Source organism: Aedes albopictus, chromosome 3 (assembly GCF_035046485.1).
Source record: "Aedes albopictus strain Foshan chromosome 3, AalbF5, whole genome shotgun sequence".
Classification (NCBI taxonomy): domain Eukaryota; kingdom Metazoa; phylum Arthropoda; class Insecta; order Diptera; family Culicidae; genus Aedes; species Aedes albopictus.
Window position 1 is genome coordinate 175,707,569 of NC_085138.1, and position 22,351 is coordinate 175,729,919.

Sequence of the window (22,351 nt, forward strand, 5' to 3'; positions counted from 1 at the left end):
AAACATTAGTATCAATACAAACTGTAATCTGGAATATATCTGGAAATCAAATAGGGTGACAATGGGTATTATCGGCAGGTTTGTTCTCTTCGTCATGGGGGGTTTTTGTCAGCCAAATTGCCTGAAACTTGGCCATATCATGCAGCTTAGTTGGGAAGGATTTGAGACCAACTCTGAGTTCAAAAGGTTTCAGAAAACCCCCAAAGACGAAGAGAACAAAACGGCCGAGAATAGGTAATTTCCCCTACTTCACAGCTATCTTTTCTCTATTTTTTTTTTTTTTGGTTCTTCTATAGCACTCTAATCCAAAACCGGTATAGTTGATGTGCCAATCGAATAAGAATTCTCACCAACAAAACACCTGCTTTTATAGACTACGTTTTGGTACTGTGCTGTATTTGTAGCGTTTTAAAGAACATTCTTTCTGTTGGAAGCTGTGGCGAAGAACCTGTTTACGCAACAGCACAGTATTTTCTAAATGATGTTGGATTAGTTCTATGGCACAATTGTAATGTCTTGTGAAACAAAACAAGTAAGCATCGACAAATGCCCCCTTCGTCAGATCATTAGCTTTTCTTTTTTCTCTGTTAACCTTTGTTTTGTATTCTTACGCGATAGACAGTCGGGTAAACAACGTGATTTTTCAGGTTTGGAACTTTTTATCAGACCGTTTTAAAATTTTTGTAAGATGTCAAAGATACAGTAGACGTTCGATTGCTGCAACATGTTTACGTTTCACTTAGCGAACAAAAATCCGATAACTGGAATGCCTGACAGTATCAATAAACCATCAATTGACGTTAAATGAACGTGAACTTCATCCGTCTGTTCATTGGGGAAACATGGCGCACCATTTTGACATTTGGTGGTGCGATAACTGTAAATTTTGCACTTACCGGACTTGCAGTTAAAAAGCATTGCAGTTAAACCGCTTACACTGACCGAACGTCTACTGTAATAACCTTTTTGAAAGTAACCGTTTCCGAGATATTCGAAATTTAACTTCATGAGTCTCTCAATATGTAAGAAAATGCGTTATTTTCATAAGTTATTCGATGCTTCATCAATAACGTTATGTTATGTTAAACGCATTTGTATATCCCAAAAACAATCACCCACTTGATTGGACGAACGGTTTGAAAGTTATTGGAAGATTGTGAACTTCATTTTGAAAAAACAAATGAAGTTTCTAACTTGAAATGATGATAATGGGCTGTTTTTATCGATAAACTCTAAGTAAGAACAAAGAAATATAACTTTGGAAAAAGTAAATTCTCAGTTTGATTATTGTTTTAAACAAGCGATATCTGCGTGAGCATCCGTATCAACCAGATTGGGATTTCCTTTATAGTGCTTTATATGACGATAGCGCCATCGATTCAATGCATATCGATATCGATCGATATCGAAAATCTCTCAATTTGGTCGATAAAATCCTCAAGACGAAGATAACAAACCTGTCGATAGAACCCAAAGTCTTCCTAAACGACGGATATTGCATGTGCTGCAATTTGCGACCGGACGAACAACGTTTCCGTTACATGGAACTACGTTCTGGATGCCTTCCAATACTTTTGAGTTGAATTTTACACAAATGACGTATGTTTACACGCGAAAACATTAGATCGATTACAATAAATACCAAAAAAGTGCTGCTGTTTTATTTTCTGCAAAAGGTATACCAAGTAGTAAATGTTATTGAATATGGAGAAAGCAAAAGTGGAACTAAATAATTATAACATGGAATTTGTTTATTCTACTATTTTGCTTTGACCTTAGGGAGCATCTATTAAGTACGTCACGGTAAAATTGGAAATTTTCAACCCTCCCTGCCTCCTCCAAACGTGACGATAAGCCTAATGGATGACCCCTTATGTGATAGATTCTATTCCATTGCTTAAATTGAAAAAAAATTGGAATATAACTAAATTATATCTACAGCTGTTATCATATCTGCATATGATATAATTGTGATAGATTAAAACAAAATCACTAACGACAAATCAAGTCTATTATACGTCAACGAGTTCAATGTGATGTCATACTACCCCGCTCGTGTGCGTCTGACAAACAAGGATTTGAATGAGGAAACTGGCAATACGTAGAACCAGTAAAGCTTCTATCACCGCCCTCTTTAAGTGTTGTGATGGCATCATTGGCAGAGGCGTCAGATTGCTACCGATGGTAGGTGTCTTGGTTCAAATCCCGTTCAGATCCGAAAGTTTTATAACGTACTGGAAACTTTTTTTTATGTCACCTACTCTTTCTAAAAAAAGAATAACACACTTAAAAATATTTACCCAAAAAATGAGTATAAAAAATTAGTTTGTACCCTAAAAGGTTGCCAAGGAATTATAACACAATTTGTTATACTTTTGTTAAATTCTATCATATTTTATGGAACAAGTTTTATAATATTTTTGTTATGATCATAACAAAAGTTATTACATTTTTGTTCTTTTTTTGTGGGAACCTTGCTAGAATTTTTGTTATTTTAACTACTAACGGTACATGTTTTATAACAGCCCTTGTTATAACAATTTATTGTAACAAAATAACACAACTTGTTATAATTTTGTAATGTCCATCTAGTCGGGTATGCGATAATTGACGGGGTATCATGTTGCTATGCATCGTTCACAATGTTCTCTGCAAAGTGATCCTTAACCGAATACAGAAGAAGATTGACGCAACTCTCCAGCGGCAGTAAGCAGGATTCCGTTCCGGACAATCCTGTGTGGACCATATTGTCACGCTCCCTATCATCTTGTAGCAAATCAATGAGTTTCAAGAATCTCTATACTTGGTGTTCACTGATTACGAAAAAGCTTTCGACCGTCTCAATCATTAAAACAAGTCGGGAGCCCTCAGACGCAAGAGTGTCCCTGAGAAAATCATCGGCCTCATTGAAGCACAGTACAAGGCATTTCCATGCAGAGTACTGCACAACGGTATGGTGTCTAGTCCGATATCATCTGGGTCGTTGCTGGAGTGAGGCAAGAATGTATCCTATCTCCGCTACTGTTCTTCATCGTAATCGACAAGATCCTGGTAGGTACGATTGGTCGTGAATCAAATCGTGGGATGCTGTGGCAGCATATGACCATGGAGCACCTTAATGACTTCGAACTGGCTGATGACGTTGCTCTCCTAGCACAACGGCGCTCTGATGTGCAGAGCAAGCTCCATGATCTTGCCGATCGCTCCTCGGCGGCAGGTCTCACCATCAACGTTAACAAGGCCAAATGGTAGGATGTGAACACGGTCAAACCTTTCAGCTTCACAGTGACTGGGCAAGCAGTGGAGAATGTTAAAAGCTTCCATTATCTTGGTAGCCAAATGGCGGCCGATTATGGCAGCAAGATCGACATAGGTGCACGGATCAAGAAGGCGAGGGCTGCCTTTGCGAGCTTAAGAAATGTATGGAAAAAACAATCAGATTAGTCGACGCACAAAAATCCGAATTTTCTACTCGAACGTGAAATCTGTGCTGCTGTACACTAGTGAATCGTGGTGTGTATCAGCGGACAACACTCAACGGCTGCAGATCTTCATCAATAGATGCCTGCGGTATATAATTCGTGCATGGCGTCCTCACAATTGGATCTCCAATGTCGATGCTCCATCGTCGATGTCATCAAAAACCGAGAGCATCAGAAATTCGGGTGCAAAAGTGGAGGTGGGTCGGCCACACTCTACGCAGGGGCAGGAACGAAATCTACAGATAAGCGTTTGATTGGAACCCAGCAGGACATCACAGCAGAGGCAAACCCAGAAGCTCATGGTGGCGCAGAAATTTGACCTGGCCACAGGTCAAGATGATGGCTGTCAATCGCCCAGGATGGAGATCTTTCAATTCAGCACACTGCACCACCATGGGTGCTCAGGACTGAAAGTAAGTAGTCCTCCAACGAACTATCAGGAAGTTCTTCCTCTTCCCATAACTTCAATATAACACGGTGTAAGAGTTGACATACAACTGCTCACTACCGTGATTGAGAAGCTCTGTCGGGAGTTCGTCCTTCCTAGTAGCCGTGTTTTTCTTCAGCCCTCTAAAGGCTTTCTTGATCTAGTCTAGCTTAGGAGGTTCCACAGTCGTCGTTCACTCCTGAAAGAACCGAAAAACTCCAACTTTTACTCGCGTCAAATCAAAACTACTTTTTTCAATGAGTGATTCAAAAAAGTGTTTCTTATTGAGTGCTGGAATTTTCTAGTAAGCCAAACGCCTTTTGGGGTGAGACAAAATTAATATGGGCATTATTTACTTTGAGATAGAAATACAATATCGTGGGACTCCATCGATTTTTTTTACAGATGCAACGATAGAAAATGGAGGCGCGTGGTATTTAGGTTGATGCCTAAGTTCCCTAGTTTAAACCAAAAGGAGTTAAATGGGTGGGCGGGCAGTTCTTTCATCAAATCAAAAACCGTCGGAAGCTTCATTTTCATACACTTTTTCCGTTTGGGTGTATTCAAGTTTATCCTTATTGTTTAAGACTACTATAAAACAATTGTTTTGTTTGTGTGTGTGTGTGTTATTAGATAAAATATTCACATTCTGCGTCAGTACTAAAATGCTAAAAATCAGTATGCAAACAACACCCGGAGCTCTATGACTATTCAGCATCACTGGTTGCTGCTATACTGCTGCCGCTGTTGCTGCTGCTGGCTGCCGTTAGTCCTCCGACCCCTCTGTGGGGGGCTATCACGTAGCGTTTGCATTGTAATCTGTTGCTTGGTGAGTTTGAATGGCCGTCCCCGGTGATCCTGTGGCCGGCGCCGTCTGTGAAGCTTCCGTTCAATCGGACTAGTGGAAGCGAATAGTTTGGTGTTGCGACTGCTGTTGTTGTTGTTGTTGTAGTTGAAATAGGGTAATGAGGTTGCGCCCACGGATGCCGGCAGGCGACTTTCGGCGGGTACATCGATGACGCGGGGGGAAGTGATCTTATTAATAGTGAATGACAATGAAGACGGCGACGATGGTGACGCGGCGGGACGTCCCGAGGGACGACGAAATGGCAACGATTTCGGAATCATCATTATGTTGTAGTTGTACGAAGGATTGTGCGGGACTGTCACTTCGGTACGAGTCCTTTCCCCTGTGTATCAGTGGTGTTCACTGCTGGGCGCATCGTCAATGTTGCTGTCCCAGTTGAACTCGGTAACGCCATTTTTTATGCCTAGGTTACCTAAATGCGCGAATCTTACATTAAAATCATTATCTTTGGCTTTAAGTCTTTCGAATCTGGAAAGAAGAAGAGAGAAGGGAAACAATCAGTTGGAAGATAATTGGAAGGTATTTTATTGATATTTTTGAAATTCTATACATAAATATTTCTGTTGACTAAGCATTACACATTTAGTTCACCACTATACTGAACACTTAGCTTTCATAAGGGTCTGTCCATAAACTACGTAGAATCTTAGGGGGGACGGGGGCGTCTGATCAAAGTCTACGCACCGTACACGTTTCGAAAATTTTGTATGAACAAAAGTCTACAGACGGGGAGGGGGAGGGGTCTGAGATGACTCAAAATCAGTCTACGTAGTTTATGGACAGCGCCTAAATGCAAAACCGTAAATAAAAATACGCGATTCCATCAAACCAAGTCGACGTCTTCGGCTTACGATTTCTTCGAACTATGCTGAATAAGTTATGTGAAGACACCGAGTTGATTTGATGCAACCGCGCACTTTTATTCACGGTTTTGCACCTGTAAAAACTAGTGCGTTAATCAAGTGGTGAACTTAATGCGGTATATGTACATCGTTTTAATAAAGGTGTTCCTTATCATAGGAATTGTATAATAATTATTTATGTGACAAGCCTTGTTGGATAAATATACGACTCGTTTTCAAAAAAGATCATTATGTAACTTACTGCATCTTTTATTTCAAAAGGTTTCAGAGCATTCCACCTAAAGCAAACATTTTATTGCTGGTTGGTTTTGTTTGAGCTTTGATAGAGATTTACTGCAGCAATTAGAAGGTTCAATAGCATTCTAAACAAAACTCTAAAACCGGTTATCCTATTTATATTCGTGTTGACCACAATACACTGCAGTTTAAAGACAGAGCCGATTTCCTTTCAAAATAATGATGTTCAGGGATCAATTTCTGTTTATCGCGATTTAATTGTGATGGAATTTTGGCTGCAACTTTAATATAACTAGAATGTTGGCTTGTATTATAAATTATCATCAAAGATTCAAAATATAATGAAGACCTAGAAAAAAATGCTATTTCTATACAAAAAGTGTCTTTGTACTTGTTTGAATCTGAAAAGTTATGTAAACATGTGCATAGATGATGATTGATGACTTATTATACTAGCCAAAATCCTAGTTATTTAAAGGTTGCAGCAAAAATTCCATCACTGTCGATTCCGGGATTCCTCCAAGATTTTCCAAGGGACTTCAGGAGCTATTCGTAAAAGAACTCCTGAGGATAGGGGAAGGTGGGTAATATGCACCCCCTAAGCAAACGTGGCCCTATAGCTAAGATTAAGATGAATTTATGGGTGTTTTGCGTTTTGAAAGTTAGTTTACTTATTTGACTAAGAGACGCCAACTTTTAGTCCGCGTGATATCAATTTTACCGAATCAAATTAGGGGAACGTGGGGTAAGATGCCATTTTTCAAACTTTCGTCGTTTTTAATGATAAATAGCCTCATTTACTAGGCTTTCAAAGTGGTAATAGCAACTAAACAATATTTGCTCGATACTTCAGCAAAAATATTCGCTAAACTACTGCATTTTCATAGATTTTTTGCGATTTCAAAAACTGGTTCGTAAAACGGAAATGGTGCAGAAAGGCCATCTGCCATGGGATAAGATTCCACTTCATGAAAACGTTAAAAAATTACGTCCATCATTTTTCGGGCATTTCTGACTCCCTTTGCTCCACTGTTCCGCTTTTTTCGTATGCTTAATACATGGAGTGTCACTCTTCTCCCCGCTAATCGATGGTCATCATATTTGGTATGACCCCAAACATGAAAAGCGTAGACATCAACAACCATGCGCCTCCATGTGTGTCTAAATCTGCTTGAAAACACTTGGCTGGTAATAAAATCACCAGAAAACCTTAATTGCAAGCACGAAAAACCGGAAATTGCCTGTTTTCATTGGGAAATCGATAGATTTTCCATGGGTTTGGCGGCCTAGCTTCTAGAAGAATGTTTTATGTAAACGTATCTTGACACCCTTCACATATAGTAATGGTCAAATCACAATGAGGAATGATTTTATGAGTTGGGCCATTTTACCCCATCTTAGCATTTTGGGCTTTGTTCCCCCAGCAATTTAAAAAAGTGTTACGTTTTAGGTGCTGAAAAACTGTTGGGGGCAAAACGCACCTTGAGGTGGGACAATACGACCTCTGGCGCTTTCCGCTTTCAATTCTAATGAAATACCAGGCGGCTCCATCTTACTATTTACGGCAGCAAATGGAAGGGGCTGTCCATAAACCACGTGGTCATTTTTTTGGGACTTTTCAAACCCCCCCCCCCCCCGCGTGGTCATTAGTCCATACAAATTTTTTTTTTCGTCCATACAAAATGGTCATAGGCCAAAACCTCCCACCCCCCCCCCCCCCCCCCCCCTCATGACCACGTGGTTTATGAACAGCCCCGAAGGAGTATGAGGCGGATGGTAGTTAATAGGTGAATTCCATATAATCAGCGCGCAATTGCTTAAATTGTGTGCGCTTCAAATTAGACAATCTTTCCACATGTGGAAAACCATCGTTTTCCACGCTTTTCATTTGAATATTCTTTACATTCTTGGGCTTGTCCGGCTCAGTTTTACGTCTACCCGAATAGAAAATTGTAACAAAAATATAACATAATCCTAACAAATCATGAAATTTATAACTCATTGAGATATAACCATGTTCCACATCCCTGGTGTTTTCAAAATACCATAACTGAATTATATCACATTATGTTATAAATGTTGTTTGATAACTCATTATATTATAATTTAGTTTTGAATCATCGACATTTGAAAAATATTGTTACAAAATTATATCACATTTTGATAGAAACTAGTAAACCTGAGGCTTGTCCGTGTAGCTGCCGGCTTAGAATAGGCTTAGTTCCGGGGGTAAAAGTCCACCAAACAGGTAACCCCAATCCAAGGTGTCAGGCGACCCGTGCTGAGGGATGAATGGTTGAGGGGGTTTAAAACATGCTCGATCTTTAACGGAGCCCGTAGCGTGGGTAGATCGCCTTTTTGGGTTGCGTTGCGGTGTTAGATCTACCAAACCGAAATCTAGTGTCGTCCTATTTTTCAATTTTGGAATATGTGTTCTGATAATTATAGGCATTATAGTATTTAGTCCTTGCTACTGGTGTTGTGATGACTTCCAGTCTTTGAATAAAACTAAGTTTACCAACTTTACTTTGCATATAGTTAAAAACCTCACCATCTGAGGCTAAACTCAATGCAAAGGAAATCAAATTGGGTTAGGGATCCATGTATGTACTAACTCTTCGAAGACTGGAAAGTGCTAGTACGCAAGGAACATACTAGAATCCTTATTACTGAACACATGTCCCATTATTGGAATGATATTGCTGCTAATGTTAAAACCCGGGTCCTAAACCTGGGGAGAATTTAGCAGTAACACAAGGGTGATGCTAGGTTTCCGATGCATGGCCAATATCAGTACTCTTGTTTTGTTTTCTAAGAAAACAAAACAAAAACTGTATCAAAATCGATACTTTATTGCCCCTCAATGGCAATTGAGTAATGCGACATGCACTACACTAAGGATACGGGTAATGTCACAATAGATCTAAAAACTGGTCGCAGTGACAAACCCGAACAGGAATAAACCTGAGGCTAAAATTCATATCACATTTTGTTATAATTTTGATATGATTATAACAAAATAGGTTATAATCTTGATTAGACCAGCACACTCAAAACAGATACGCGTGCTCGGCAAAAGCGCGCACAGCCGTCTGCTCAGCAAAATCTTTAACTGGTATCTCAGCAAAAAGTGACGTTTGTTAGCTGATTCTCAGCAAAACGATTGCCGACTATCAGCAATGCACTGTCAAAATTGCTGAGAGCCCGGCAAAATGATTGTTTGCTGATTGCTCGGCTGTGCGAATCTCGGCAGAAGTTTGAAAAAATGCTGATATCCCGGCAATCTGAGTTAAGTGTGAGTGTTCTTCTTGTTACAATTTTAGTTATTTTAACATCATCCTGCATCTAGTTTATAACATAATAAGTTATAGAAAAATATTATAACATCATAACACAGTATGATACAAACTTGATATAATTTTCCAGTTGGGTAGTTTGCTTGTATCGAACAGAACTTCACTTATACAATGAAATAGCGTGAGGGCGTTTTGCCCCGGGGGTGCGTACTACCTTAGGTTACCCTACCCTCAAAGGAGCTTCTGGAGGAATCCATGAAAGACTCCTTCAGGAATCTCAGAAAGAACTCCTTGAAAAGTCACAGAAAAAACTTTTAAAGCATTACCAGAAGGAACTGCTGGAAGAATTCTCAAAAAAGGAAATCCTAAGGAACTGCTTGACGGAGCCAACAAAAAACTTCTTCTGGATTCCCATGTTTAATTCCTAGAGGAATACCAGAAGAAACTGCTGGAATAATTTCAGTAGGAACTCTTGGGGGTCCCTCGAAGAAAGCTCTGCAGAAATCTTAGAAAGAACTCTTAGATCAATCTTCGAAGGTACTCCTGGAGAAATTCCAGACCGAGCTCCTGAATGAATCTCAGACAAAACTCTAGGAGAACTATGAGAAATAACTTCCGTAGGAAAATCAGAAGGTAATTTTGGAGGTATGTAAGAGGAAATTCTGAAGGAATGTCTAAAGCAATTATTCAAGGAATACCAGCGAATTCGCTGGTTTACTAACTAAAGTTCATCCAGTAGCCCATTACTGTATAAACAAATATGAAAAAATAAAATGAACGGCATTTTTATTAAACTGATGGAGACGCATGGTCATTCCATAGGTATATTAGCACAAAACATGAAATTTGCAAGAAATGCAGCTCAAAAGCGACTTGGAGATATATTATGTAAAATTAGTTAAACTTTCGTTACAAATATAAAAAAGTATAGTCGTTGTGGTCATTGTAAAAATCATTAAAAAATCGACATGTTGACCATTTTTGCATATTAAAGTTAATTATTTCTTTTCGCGATATTTTTTTCTAAATCTAGTTAGTCAAAAGTTATGACAGTTCGAAAGTATAAAAAATGAGAAGGGAACATGGTTTCAGGGGGCCCACACTGAGGCAAGACAAATACACGGAAAAGGCCTCTAGCTCGTCGAGATGTCGAGATCCACACTAGGTGTCTTCAGAGAAAATATTTCCATGAACAAGGTCGATATTCTGAACGGTAGCATATTTTTCTTGTGTTATTCGCATAAAAGTCCAATAAATTATTTTGGCCAAATTGCATTATAGGTAGCACCCATTTATTACGCAACGCTAAAATCGTTTACTGTTTTGTGTGAATTAGTATAACATTTGTGCAGATATATTACTACGTTGTAAGATGCCAAGTAAGCCATGAGAAGTATAGATGCAATTTAGTCACAGGTTTAATTATTTTTAAGCTTTAAATGTATTGTAAAACACAAAGATGTCCGAAAAGCCAATAAAAGTGAGTTTTTAGATCATTGAGCACACAAAAAAATATTTCTATTAAAATAGACTATATAAGATAATGATAAAACCAAGGCTAAATAACATTTAGGACATTTTTGCGTTTTCCATTTGTTTGAAGCTTAAAAATAACTAAACCTATGACAACATTATACATACGTATACATACAAACTCACATTATCGAGAATCTGTTATGCACACATAATGTGATTTGAATTATGATAACACGAGAAAAATAGATGACTGTGGTTTTGGTGTGGATCCGCTGCGAAAGTGGAAAAGCTTCAAGGACAGACTTGTTAGAATCCCAAAATGGCCGCCACAATGGCCGACTTTGGTACCTACTCACGATTTTTAAAGCACAAATCTCTTCGTAAGCAAAACCAGCGCACCTGAGCTTCTCATTTGAAGCTTATTACAAGTGAGCAAGAACAGAATAATAAAATGCACTGTTGTTTGAAGCTTGCTTCTTGAGATTTGTGCGTCAGAAGTTTTGATGTACTGTTTAGGAGGGATTTTAAGACGTTTGTCCTTAACCTTCCGTAACTTGCGCGGTTGGCCGTCACCGTCAGCACCACGCTTATGCTGATTACAAAAAGCGAGATTTTTTCAACGTGTTGTACAAAATACAACAGCGTGATCGTTCGAGGGTTAAGTAGTTTTTGATTATAAAATGGTTTTTGGTGTTTTGTGAATCAATTCAGTAGGATTTTCACCTCACCCTGCAGGGTTCTGGTAGGCAAAAAATGCAGAACTTCACGTTAAGGTTGGGATTTTTTGGCCAAACTTCCCCGCACTTGGACATCATATATGTATACGACATGTATATCGATCAATTTCACCCCAAAATAGCATTTTCATTTTTTTATTTCGGGAGTTATTTAACTTAAAGTTGTGAGTTATTTAAATTTAACTTAAATTCTGTCACATGGTTTCATGAAGATCCACTGGGCACTGATTTTACAGAAATTCTTTTGAAAATATATTAATTTCCACTTATGTTATCCGCAAAGTTGTTTTAAAGCCAAATGCGGTTTTCTTCCAAAAAATGTGAACACCTTATTTTTCGAACAATTAAAAAAAAACTATCATAGCTTTGCTACTACAACGTTGATGTTCAGTTACCAATTAATATATGAAGAAACATATTCAATTTTTGAATGTGGGCAACTACAATGAATATTTTTGTGCGTTTCATGGCTGAAATGGAGTTTCGATTCGAACATTCAGAGGGATTTCCGTAAATTATTACTCACTGCGAATCACTGCGCATATGTTAATCATTGTTCAAGTATGCAGTACTTACTCTTTACTCTTTAAGAATCCGGTACTACGAAAAATGTACTCATATTTGGTAGTGCAAGTTACCTATATATTTGAAACTATAACTTACAGAAAGATGAAGAACAATACAATAACTGGAAAGTTTTTTGTTTTATTTTTCGTACAACTTGGGCTACTTGTCAAAGTTTAAGGCTGGAAATCAGCTTTCTACAAAATAAAAGAAAAAGGATCGACGTATCAGGTATCCGAAAAATCGAAATGATATGATATCTAACACAGATCCCCGATAAATATTCCTCTGTGTATTTTTTTTTTCTAAAAGTTCTTTAAATATCCTCAAATCATTTCAATCCAACAAACCGTATTGTTTACGCATTTTTCTTCGAAAGTTAAGTGAGGAAAAATTATTAAGTCTTAATGCAAACGTAAATGATTCACGAAATCCAGTGCATTAACAAAATCTCATTCAAATTGAAAAATATCTAATCGAAAATGATACATTTTTCGTGTTTTGGGATGGAAATGCTCTATTACTTCTTGTGACAAACTTTATAATTACCATAGTTAATTTTAATGATCTAATCTACGTACCTATGTGATAGCACTTCAGTAAGTTAAGAATCAATCGAAAATATAGCTAGTAATCCAACCTTTTTTGAGAAAATTACTCTTAAGCCAAATTATTGGGACTTGCCGCTCTGTGTGATAGCATTGTTCATGTGTGGGAACCACTTTAACGACAAACTATTATTGGTCCAGCCCATTTGTTCCGTATCATGTTACAAGATTAATGCGAGCTAGACTCATCTGCCCAGCGTCCGTGCGCGCGGGTCCAAACTGCCAGAAATCGATCTTTGGCGCACCGACGACGACGAGGACAAGCCCACAACCAGTAGGCAAAGTTGTATAACATCTTGTTACAAATCGCTTGCGTGCCGGGTCAACATTAGGCTAGTTTTTTGTTTTACTTCATTTTCGCTCCTCCTCCTCGTCCGCCCTCGGTACAATTTCAATTAATGGCATTTTTCCCATCAGATAACGGGAAGAGTGCAGAAAGCATGGAATACAAACTGCCACGATAGATCCCATATGGTGCCCAGTTTTAAGTTGCACCCTAGGAAAAAAAATATTTTAAAATTCTACAAATAAGGATCACGATCATGAAACTCTCAGATATTGTTTATTATAAACGACTTTATTATTGAAGCTGAACAAATCATATCATTGTTCTAAATATGAACAGCATCATTAAAATATATGATAATCAAATATAAAGTATCTTCCAAATAGACGATAATATTGTAATAGACAATAGACAATTTATTCAAAAACTTTGTCTTGTTAAAACAATTCAAATTAAAAGGAAGAAAATCAAAATATTAAACAAAATAATTATTTTAAACAGATGAGTATTCTTTAAAAAAAACTTTCTCTGCGTGCATGGCAGCATGCAGTGCAGCCACCGCTCAGCGTAGCGTCTAGTCTAGTCAATCTAATGTGGGAAAATCGTCTTGTCTGCGGGAATGGGAATGAAACGTGGTGGCCCTCACCGAAAGGACGTCCAAACTAGATAAATTGCCTTACCTTTGGAACATTAATTTCTTCGCGAATGCATACAGCTCGATGTCGAGTGCATTTAGCTTATCAATTTTGGCCCGCTGCTCGGCCGTCAGACTGTTCATGGTGCTCGTCGAGACGGTGTTGTTGTGCTGCTCGAACGGTATCGCGAACCGTAGATTGAACGTTTCCTCGAAGATGTACTGGGAGATTTTTTGGTGCTCGGTTAGACCGAAGTAGGACATGGCAGCTAGGTTGCGCTTGGCACTGGCCAGCATGATGCGGTCGCGCTCTGCCGATGGCATGTAGGTTTTATTGTAGCACCCGACCAGGGCCAGATCGGCCAGCATGCGGGTTTGCCGGTTGGCTGCCAGATTGCTCTCGCAGCCGGCGAATTCATCCAGCGGCACTCCGTTCCAGTTTTCACCTGTTGGAGAGAAAGAAGAATATGGCGTTGAGAAGTGATAAGACAGAAAATTCATAACAAAACTAAGAACTTTTCAACATGAAAAAAAAACAAGAACTTAAATCGATTTGAGGTGTGAATCGTAGATATATCCGACTCATTTTTTGCACGGGTTGTCTTTTTGCTATAACTCAGTCAATTTTGAACCATTTCACATGAAAATGTGTTCACAGGAAAACACAGTTAGAAGTATCTGTGTACAAAAAATCAAGTCAATAGGTTCAAAATTTAGCAAAAGAATCGGGTGTATGTTATTTTTCTTTACCCATACTGCCGTGAATCTATCCAATCTGTATTTTGAGCAAAATGCAGTTAGGGGGCATTAATTTATTACGTCACGCTAAAAATGGGAATTTTCAACCCCCCTCCCACCTTCGTACGGGTTTTTCTTATACTTAACACATTGCTTGTCACACTTTTCAGAGCCCACCCCCTCCCCCCTCTAAGCGTGACGTACTTAATGGATGCCCCCTTAATGACAGTTTTCGATAGTTTGGTGACTTTTCGGGCCCGTAGGAAGTTGATCATCAATATTAACTTTTTTCCCGATCAGTCTAGATAGCTGTGTAGTGTCGGTAGCGATCGTCTCAATTGGCTAAGAATAACACTACGGACCGCCTGTTCCGGTGGTAAGAATCCACCAACAGGTGACCCCTAATTCATGGTGTGATGCGGCTTTATGCTTACCGTGCCTAGGAATGAATGGCTAGGGGGGTCTAATAAAAACCTAACCGCTAACGGAGCCTGTGGAGTACCAGGGCGCCCTCCACAGTATGTAGCCTTTACTGTGCTAACCGGAGCAATGGTGCAGCGGACCTTGTGTTTCTCCGAGACAATCAGCTGCCCTTCTTTAGTCTCACTTGAGGCTAAATAAGGGCGGGATTAAGAAGATGTTGTTAATTAGTTTAAATTTTCACCTATAAGGTTTCGCATTATGCGCTTCACACAATGTATACTGTGCATCCTCGCCTTTGGCGCATTCAAATCGATACTGATCCTGCTTTATTGTTGCTGTTCTTTTTTTGTGCTGTGATTGTTAAGAGTTTAATATTGCCTAGTTTGGATAGTGGCTACGGTTAGGATAGCTCAGATCAATCTTCAGCACAAAAGAACAGCAACGATCAATCTTTGCAGACTTATGCAAAATGGTACAGCCCAAGTGGCCTTGGCACAAGAACCTTACTTTCGTAAGTGAAATTTCTATCTAGGAAACCTTGTGAACCCGGTTTTTGCTACTTTCAGTAAAAATGAAATGGAAAACTCGCGTGTCATGCCTCGAGCATGTGTGCTTATCAATAACGCAATCGTTACTACACTCATCTCTAAACTAACCATCAGAGATGTATGTGCTATCACAAATAAAGAATCTGTTGGAAATCTCAACAGAAAATTCGTCCATTGTTCGGTTTATTTACCGCATGATGAACCATCCCCTACGGATGCTTTCAAGCAAGTCATCGCGTACTGCACATCAAAAGGCCTTTCGCTAATTGTTGGCAGTGATGCTAATGCTCGGCTCGCAATGCCAATCAGAGAGCTCTTCGGTCTGCTGAACGCTAAAAAAAAAACCTTTGTACAAAGGTTTCCAGTTTGAGTGAAACCAGTCGGTTGATCAAAATCCTTGCAAAATCTAAGGATTTTCGAGTGAACGAACTTCGTTTGCCAAATGGTGATTGCACATCCTCTGATGAGGAAGATTTGGAATGTTTATTCAGTACACACTTCCCTGACTGTGTGGATATTACATCTTCTGATGAACTTGATGTTTTTTCTTGTAGTCATGACTCTCTAGCTTCGGCTCGGCATATCTTTAGATTCGATTGAATGGGCACTAAATAGCTTTGCTTCCCTTCCTGGGGCAGATGGGATTTATCCTATTTTGCTTCAGAAGGGACTTGATTATTTCAAACATGTTTTGAAAAAACTACTTGTTTGCAGTTTTGCTACAGGGTATATTCGCAAATCCTGGTGGATATTAGTGTAAAGTTTATTCCGAAAGTGGATCGTGCGTCGTATGAAGAAGCAAAGCGTTTCAGACCTATCAGTTTGACCTCTTTTCTTCTGAAATGCTTATAACGCATTGTCGATCATCATATCCGTGATGTTCATCTGGCCAATGTGCCTCTCCATGTGAACCAACATGCTTTCCAACCTGGAAAGTGCACTGTGACTCTTTAACACAAAGTTGTTTACGATATCGAGAAGGCATTCGCTCAAAAGCAATCCTGCTTGGGTGTTTTCTTAGATATCGAGGGTGCATTTGACAACGTGTCTTTCGATGCCATATTGGAAGCCGCACGAGGTCATGGTATATCTCCAATGATTTCCAATTGGATTCACCAAATGCTCAAAAACCGACATCTCTTCTCGAACATTGCGTCAAGCGGCGATTAGGAAATTGAGTGTTTGCGGATGCCCTCGAAGGGGGAGTCTTATCACCACTTTTGTGGAATCTCGTAGTAGATACGCTATTGAGGCAACTCAATAACAGTGGTTTTCCTACTTATGGTTTTGCCGATTAGGTATACCTAACATTGTTAGTCGGTATGTGAATCAGCACCCTTTTCGACCTGATGCAAAACGCTTTCAGGTAGTTGAAGGTTGGTGTCGCCAATATGGTCTTTCGGTAAATTCGAGTAATGCATCTATTGTCCTGTTCACGGAAAAGCGAAACCATAATGGTGTTCGACCTTTGCGTCTCTTTGATTTGGAAATCAATGTGACTGAACAGGTAAAGTACGTTGGAGTCATTCTTGATTGCAAGCTTTCCTGGACACTTCATGTTGAGTTCGGAATCAAGAAAGCTTGTATGGCCTTCGGGCAATACCGGCGAAGCTGAGGTACAACTTGGGGTCTTAAAAACAAGTATATCAAATGGATTTACAAGACAGTTGTTCGTCCAATATTGACTTATGGATGTCTTGTGTAGTAGCAAAAGGGCGAAGTGAGAACGGTCCAATAAAAATTAGGCCATCTCCAAAGGATATGCTTAGTGGTGATATTTGGAGCGTTCCACAGTGGTTCCAGCCCCATATAAAGGCGGCCAAAAATATGATTTTATCGAGTTTTATGATGAAACCGCTAAATTTGATGCATATTTACATTCAAAATGCGTTTTTGTATTATTGTTTTAAAAATGGGCTCAATCGAGTTTTTGGCCTTACGGAGCCGAAATTCATTATTTTGAAGTTTTGGTTACCAACTGATTAGGATATACTAATATTAGTTTAGGCGGCCCACGATAGTAAAAACTGCTAAAGAATAGTGAAACACACATGATGTAATGGATAAAGAGGGTGAAAGTTGGAAAAAAGTGTTCCGTGCAATGCAATGCGGGAGGTATTTGTTAGTTTTTTGAATAAATTGAAAGTACGACACTTAAGTGACTACCACCAATCTGGTCGCAAACGGTCGCAGCTAAATTCGCCAGTAAATCATTGTTTAAGATTATAGGGAAGTTTTATGGAAGAACGTCCGAAGGGGTTCGAAGGGGAAACATTTTTTTCGGCTTGTTGAAAATTTTCAGTTTTTAATACTTTGTGGAAAAAGCATCTAATTCAGTCACACTTATTCAAATAAAATGATAAAGAACGGCATCCAAATTTGTGATAAACATCGATTTTAACTATGTAAGAATCGAACACAATCAACCAAATACATGTCGAATAGATGAGTTTTTGTAATAATGTGATGAATGCATAGGACTGAAATTAGCAAAATTCAAATTAAATATCTACTCAAGAACAACTACTTTCATGAGTTCTGCGGAAAAGTTTCGGCATACATTTAATAAAAGTAATGATTGTCCCTAGTTATTAAAACATTGAACTTGAGGTTTCCGCAATGATATCACAGTTTCATTGAGGTCAAATTTTTGGATTAATGACCTATGGCGGAACCACTGTGCGTTCCCTTCAACTCCCAAGGCTGCGCTCGATTTTTTTTTCTATATTTACGAGATTTTTAGCCCAAGGCTAGTTCATCTCGGGACCCACCCTTTACTTCCCCGAAGGAAGAACTCACATTTTGTGACTTTGTCGTGAGTGGGATTTGATCCCAGGTCCTCGGCGTGACAGTCACGGGCTTTAACCATCTCACCAGGTCCGCTTCCCAAACACGCTCGAAGTTCTCTTTGACGTTGCCACACTACACATTCATTTTAAGCAAGAAGCACTTTCTTGCACTTACCGCCTATGGGTACGCGGTTTACTAGAGGAAACTCCTGTGAACCGCAGTTCAACACACACCTCGTTGTTTCCACTTTTGGTGAATTGGGTCAAAGTTGTCCTTGCTCCAAGTGATCTAACAATTGCTTGTAATTTTCCATATAGGACATTTTCCACGAAATTGCCTTCCCGGGAAAAGTAGACATCTGGATATCTGCAGAGAAGATGGCTCCCTTCTCAAAGGTCGAACAGGTGCTGGTGTTTATTCTCGTGAGCTGAGGCTGCATCAGTCTTATTCACTTGGTAGACACTGTACCGTTTTTCTTTTCTTTTATTTTGTTTCAGGTTCTAGCGATCACTACGAACATACATGATATGTATATGTTTTTCTTTTCTTTTATTTTGTTTCAGGTTCTAGCGATCACTACGAACATACATGATATGTATATGTAGGAGAGAAAGAAAGTAGATGAAAAGATACAAAGCAAGCGTAAAAGGGTAAAAGCAAGCGCAAAATCTCCGCACCATACAAATTTCAAAATTTTTGTATGGATGAAAGTCTTCTAATTAAGCCCAAACTTAATTTATGCATAAATTTCCCTCTTTTTATGCCTTTTTTAATTTATGCACATTTTTAATTTATGCAGTCCCAGTCATAAACGATAACGATCGATCAATTCTGACTATACATGTCAATGGTTGCTCCTCCGTGATTGATCTGAACTGGTACCAATTGCACTGAGATCCAACTGAATAAGGGGCTGGGACATTCCACTTATTCTCAAAGTGCAATTTTAGCAGCTCATGCATATTTGATCAATAACGGCGCCGGCCAAGTCCTTATAGTCAGCTGGGAAGGGAAAGGAATGTTAGAGTGTACTGGTAGTTGCTACTAGAGACCGAGAGCACTCTGTGTCCCCACAACCCGCACGGACTGGGGTATTTGTTAGACGGAAAGGATGGGAGATCTGGGAGTCACCGTTGGGTTGGTGAAACGATCCGTGGATAGGGGTTATTTATAGTGTTCGTGATAGATTGTGTGGTGAATAAGGTGAATAAGGTCAAGCGGCAAAGCACGCTTTGGTTGCATAACTTATAGGCGTTATATATACACTGTGCTTGGAAGGGAGGGAAACGATTTTTTTTTTCAATTCGTTTCTGGTTCTAGCGATGGCTATGAACATATGAGCTGTATATGTAGAGAAGAGAGAGCGAGAGAAAGTAGATAGAAAGATACAAAGTAGGATGAAAAGGACGGGCCAGGGATTGAACCCATGACCTTCTGCATACGAATCAGAAGCGGTAGCCACTAGACCACCAAGCCCGTCATTAATTTATGCAGTCCCAGTCATGTGCATAAAAAGAGGTTCCAGTGTACTGGATTTCCAGTATGGAAATGGTGGCTTCTGCAGTTGTTCCAAAAATATTATTCTTTTAAGTTAATATCTGCGTACAATCCCGTTGGAATTAGTATAGTAAACGGGAGCTTCCAATCAACAACTCTATATGAAGCTATTTTCCCGTTCGTACTGCAACTTGAATTGCACGATTGCTTAAACATTTCAAGTGGGAGCCTAATTACAATATGAATGCTAATTTTTGCATTTAACGCCACCGAAATGAATAAACAAAAGAATTTTTCAGCCATTAAAAAAGCATCGCAACAAGCCCGGCGGAGAGCACTTCACTGGCAATGTAGTGTTGGAGAAATTTCCCGGTTCTGCTGCAGACAGTTTTCCCCGCAAACAAGCCATGGTACCAACCTATGTAAAACACATCAGAAATGTATGATTCCAACTGAAAAATTCATTCCGTTGTCTTGAATTTTCCACCACGCGAGTAACCGGAAGCAGGAAGAAAGTAGATAATGCAGAGAAAAAAGACCGCCATTATCGCCTCAACCAACTGCACTCACTGGCAGCACCCGGTGAAACGAGAAAAACTGGCGGCGAGGAAAAGGAGAAAATTCACCACTTTGCTGCAGCCCGTGTAGAGTCGGTAAAGGGTTCAGGCTTAGACCTCGTCTACGGAGAATTATTATTCTCGTTTTGCCGTACATACGCCGTCATGCTGGCTAACATGGTTCACCTATCGGTTGGTATGTATAGGTGCACTTTTCACAGAATAAGCGGTGCCATAGGTACACCAAAGTCTGTGTCAGCACTGCTGCTCGAAAAGCAGCATGGAAAACATAAATTTAGATCCAATGTATTTCAACAAGGGCATCTGGAAATGCAACAGATAGGCACAGGGACATTATCGCAACTGACTGTGGCTTTCTGGCATAGCCTAAGCACAATAGGACACGCCACTAATGAGGAACACGAGCACTCTAAGCCCTGTGCTGTATGTCATCAAATAGGGTTCGGATCTCGTAAAGCTTTTGAGCTATCCTGCGCTTGCAACTGGCCTTGCGTTGTAATTCATGGAATCAATAAATAAGGTCTGTATAGGGACTAGTTAGTCAGAGCACACCGAGAGTTTCACATAAAAGAAAGCAATGGATTGATGTCATTCGGAATTAACGATGCAACTAATTTAATTATATCTAACCCTTTTGAAATATGGGTCAAGAACAGTAAAAGCCTTTCATCAGATTTTATTTATTAACGCAAAAAAGCGCATTTCATTTTTGGTTTCATGTTTTTTGAGCTTTGCTTTTAAAAACTGTTTTGAGTTTGTAACGAACAGTTTATTTGTAACTTATATTTATTTAAAATAAAAGTACAATTTGCGGTTTACTTTATAAAGAGTGCTACTACAAAAGGCGACCGGACAAGCGCAGACCTACACTGGATAGCCGTCGAGCTAATGATCGTGTGGTCCATTTCGCTAGGGATGTGCGATTGTGCGATATTTGCCAGAAAACCATTCGCCAGAATGACAAACGCCAGAAAACTATTTGCCAGAATATACCATTTGCCAGAATACTATTTGCCCGAAAGTACAATTTGCCAGAATGTACCAATCCCTAGAATTTAATATTTAATATTAAATTCTGGGGATTGGTACATTCTGGCAAATGGTACTTTCGGGCAAATAGATTTTTTTTTCATTTCCTAAGAATTAATTTCAGTCCATTGACATATAAAATGTCGTCAGTTTCAATATTTTACAATAATTTGATATGTTCACCGCTAGGATGATCTCTTGGTTCGTTTCGATAAAGAACGACTCGGGCTAGAACAACGAAAACAACTGGAAATGATTCACCGGTAGTTATTAAGCAAAGAGAAAATCGATGAAGAGATATCGATCATTACAGATACGCCTGTATGATACTAAGCTCGAGACTACGATGTAACTAGGCTATAAGTGCATATCGACAATGATTTTTCATAAGGGCCTAACTGACTTGGTCGATTTCTCTTCGTCGACTCTCTCTTCCGCTAAAAACTTGATCAAAACAAACAAAACCATTATTCTTTTTGTTTCTATAGCAACATGTTGTCGTCTTCTTCGCATTTCAATCAAAATTCTTTGGAAAACTCAATCCACATTCTGTGATAACACAAAGAGAAAATCAATGAAGAGAACTCGAAAACGTCAATTAGGCCCAAATGAAAAAATCAGTGTCGACTTCTACAATATTAATATTTCCGTACTGTTTTACCACAATCAACAATTAAAGTCAAAATCTAGTCTTACTAACTGAGAAGAACAGCCTATGTTTAAAAGAAGGCAAAATTCACTAGTTGAACATCAAGGGTTTCGATGCAAAAAACTATTTTTATACACCTAAGCTAATATCTCCCCAAGTAACCGTGGTGCTGAAGCCTTTTTGCGTGCAGATATACGATGTATTTAGAGCAATCATTACTTTACATGCAACTTTAAGGTTGATTTAAAGTGGAAATGGTCAATTATAAAATCAAATTTAGATTAAGATTATACTGGTATAATCTTAGTTCAGTCGCATAATTGCCATTTTCACTTTAAATCAACCTTAAATGTTCATGTAAAGTAATAATTGTTCTAAATACACCGTATATCTGCATGCAATAAGGCTTCAGCACCGTGGTTACTTGGCTAGTTCAAATAGTGAATTTTCCCTTCTTCTAAACACAGGCTGTTCTTTCTAGTTTCATTGTAAGACTAGTTTTTGGCATAAATTGTTGATTATGTTAGAACCATAAAGCAATATTGGTATTGCGGAACTAATAGTTTAATTATTGAAAAAAATAACAGATCTTAGACCCGTTTATTGTTCCTATATTTAAAA

General features: G+C 39.0%; 1 protein-coding gene across 1 annotated transcript in view; it reads right to left on the reverse strand.

The window, feature by feature from the left end:
- Positions 1 to 4,438: 4,438 nt before the first annotated feature.
- LOC109398937 (heparan-sulfate 6-O-sulfotransferase 2) overlaps positions 4,439 to 22,351 on the reverse strand; it is a 69,854-nt gene continuing 51,941 nt past the window's right edge. Inside the window, exons 4-5 of the mRNA XM_019671395.3 lie at positions 13,525 to 13,924; positions 4,439 to 5,245 (exon numbers count right to left, since the gene is read on the reverse strand). Of these exons, the coding sequence (XP_019526940.2) occupies positions 5,107 to 5,245; positions 13,525 to 13,924 (539 nt within the window). The 3' untranslated portion in view covers positions 4,439 to 5,106. The remainder of the gene's footprint in view (positions 5,246 to 13,524; positions 13,925 to 22,351) is intronic.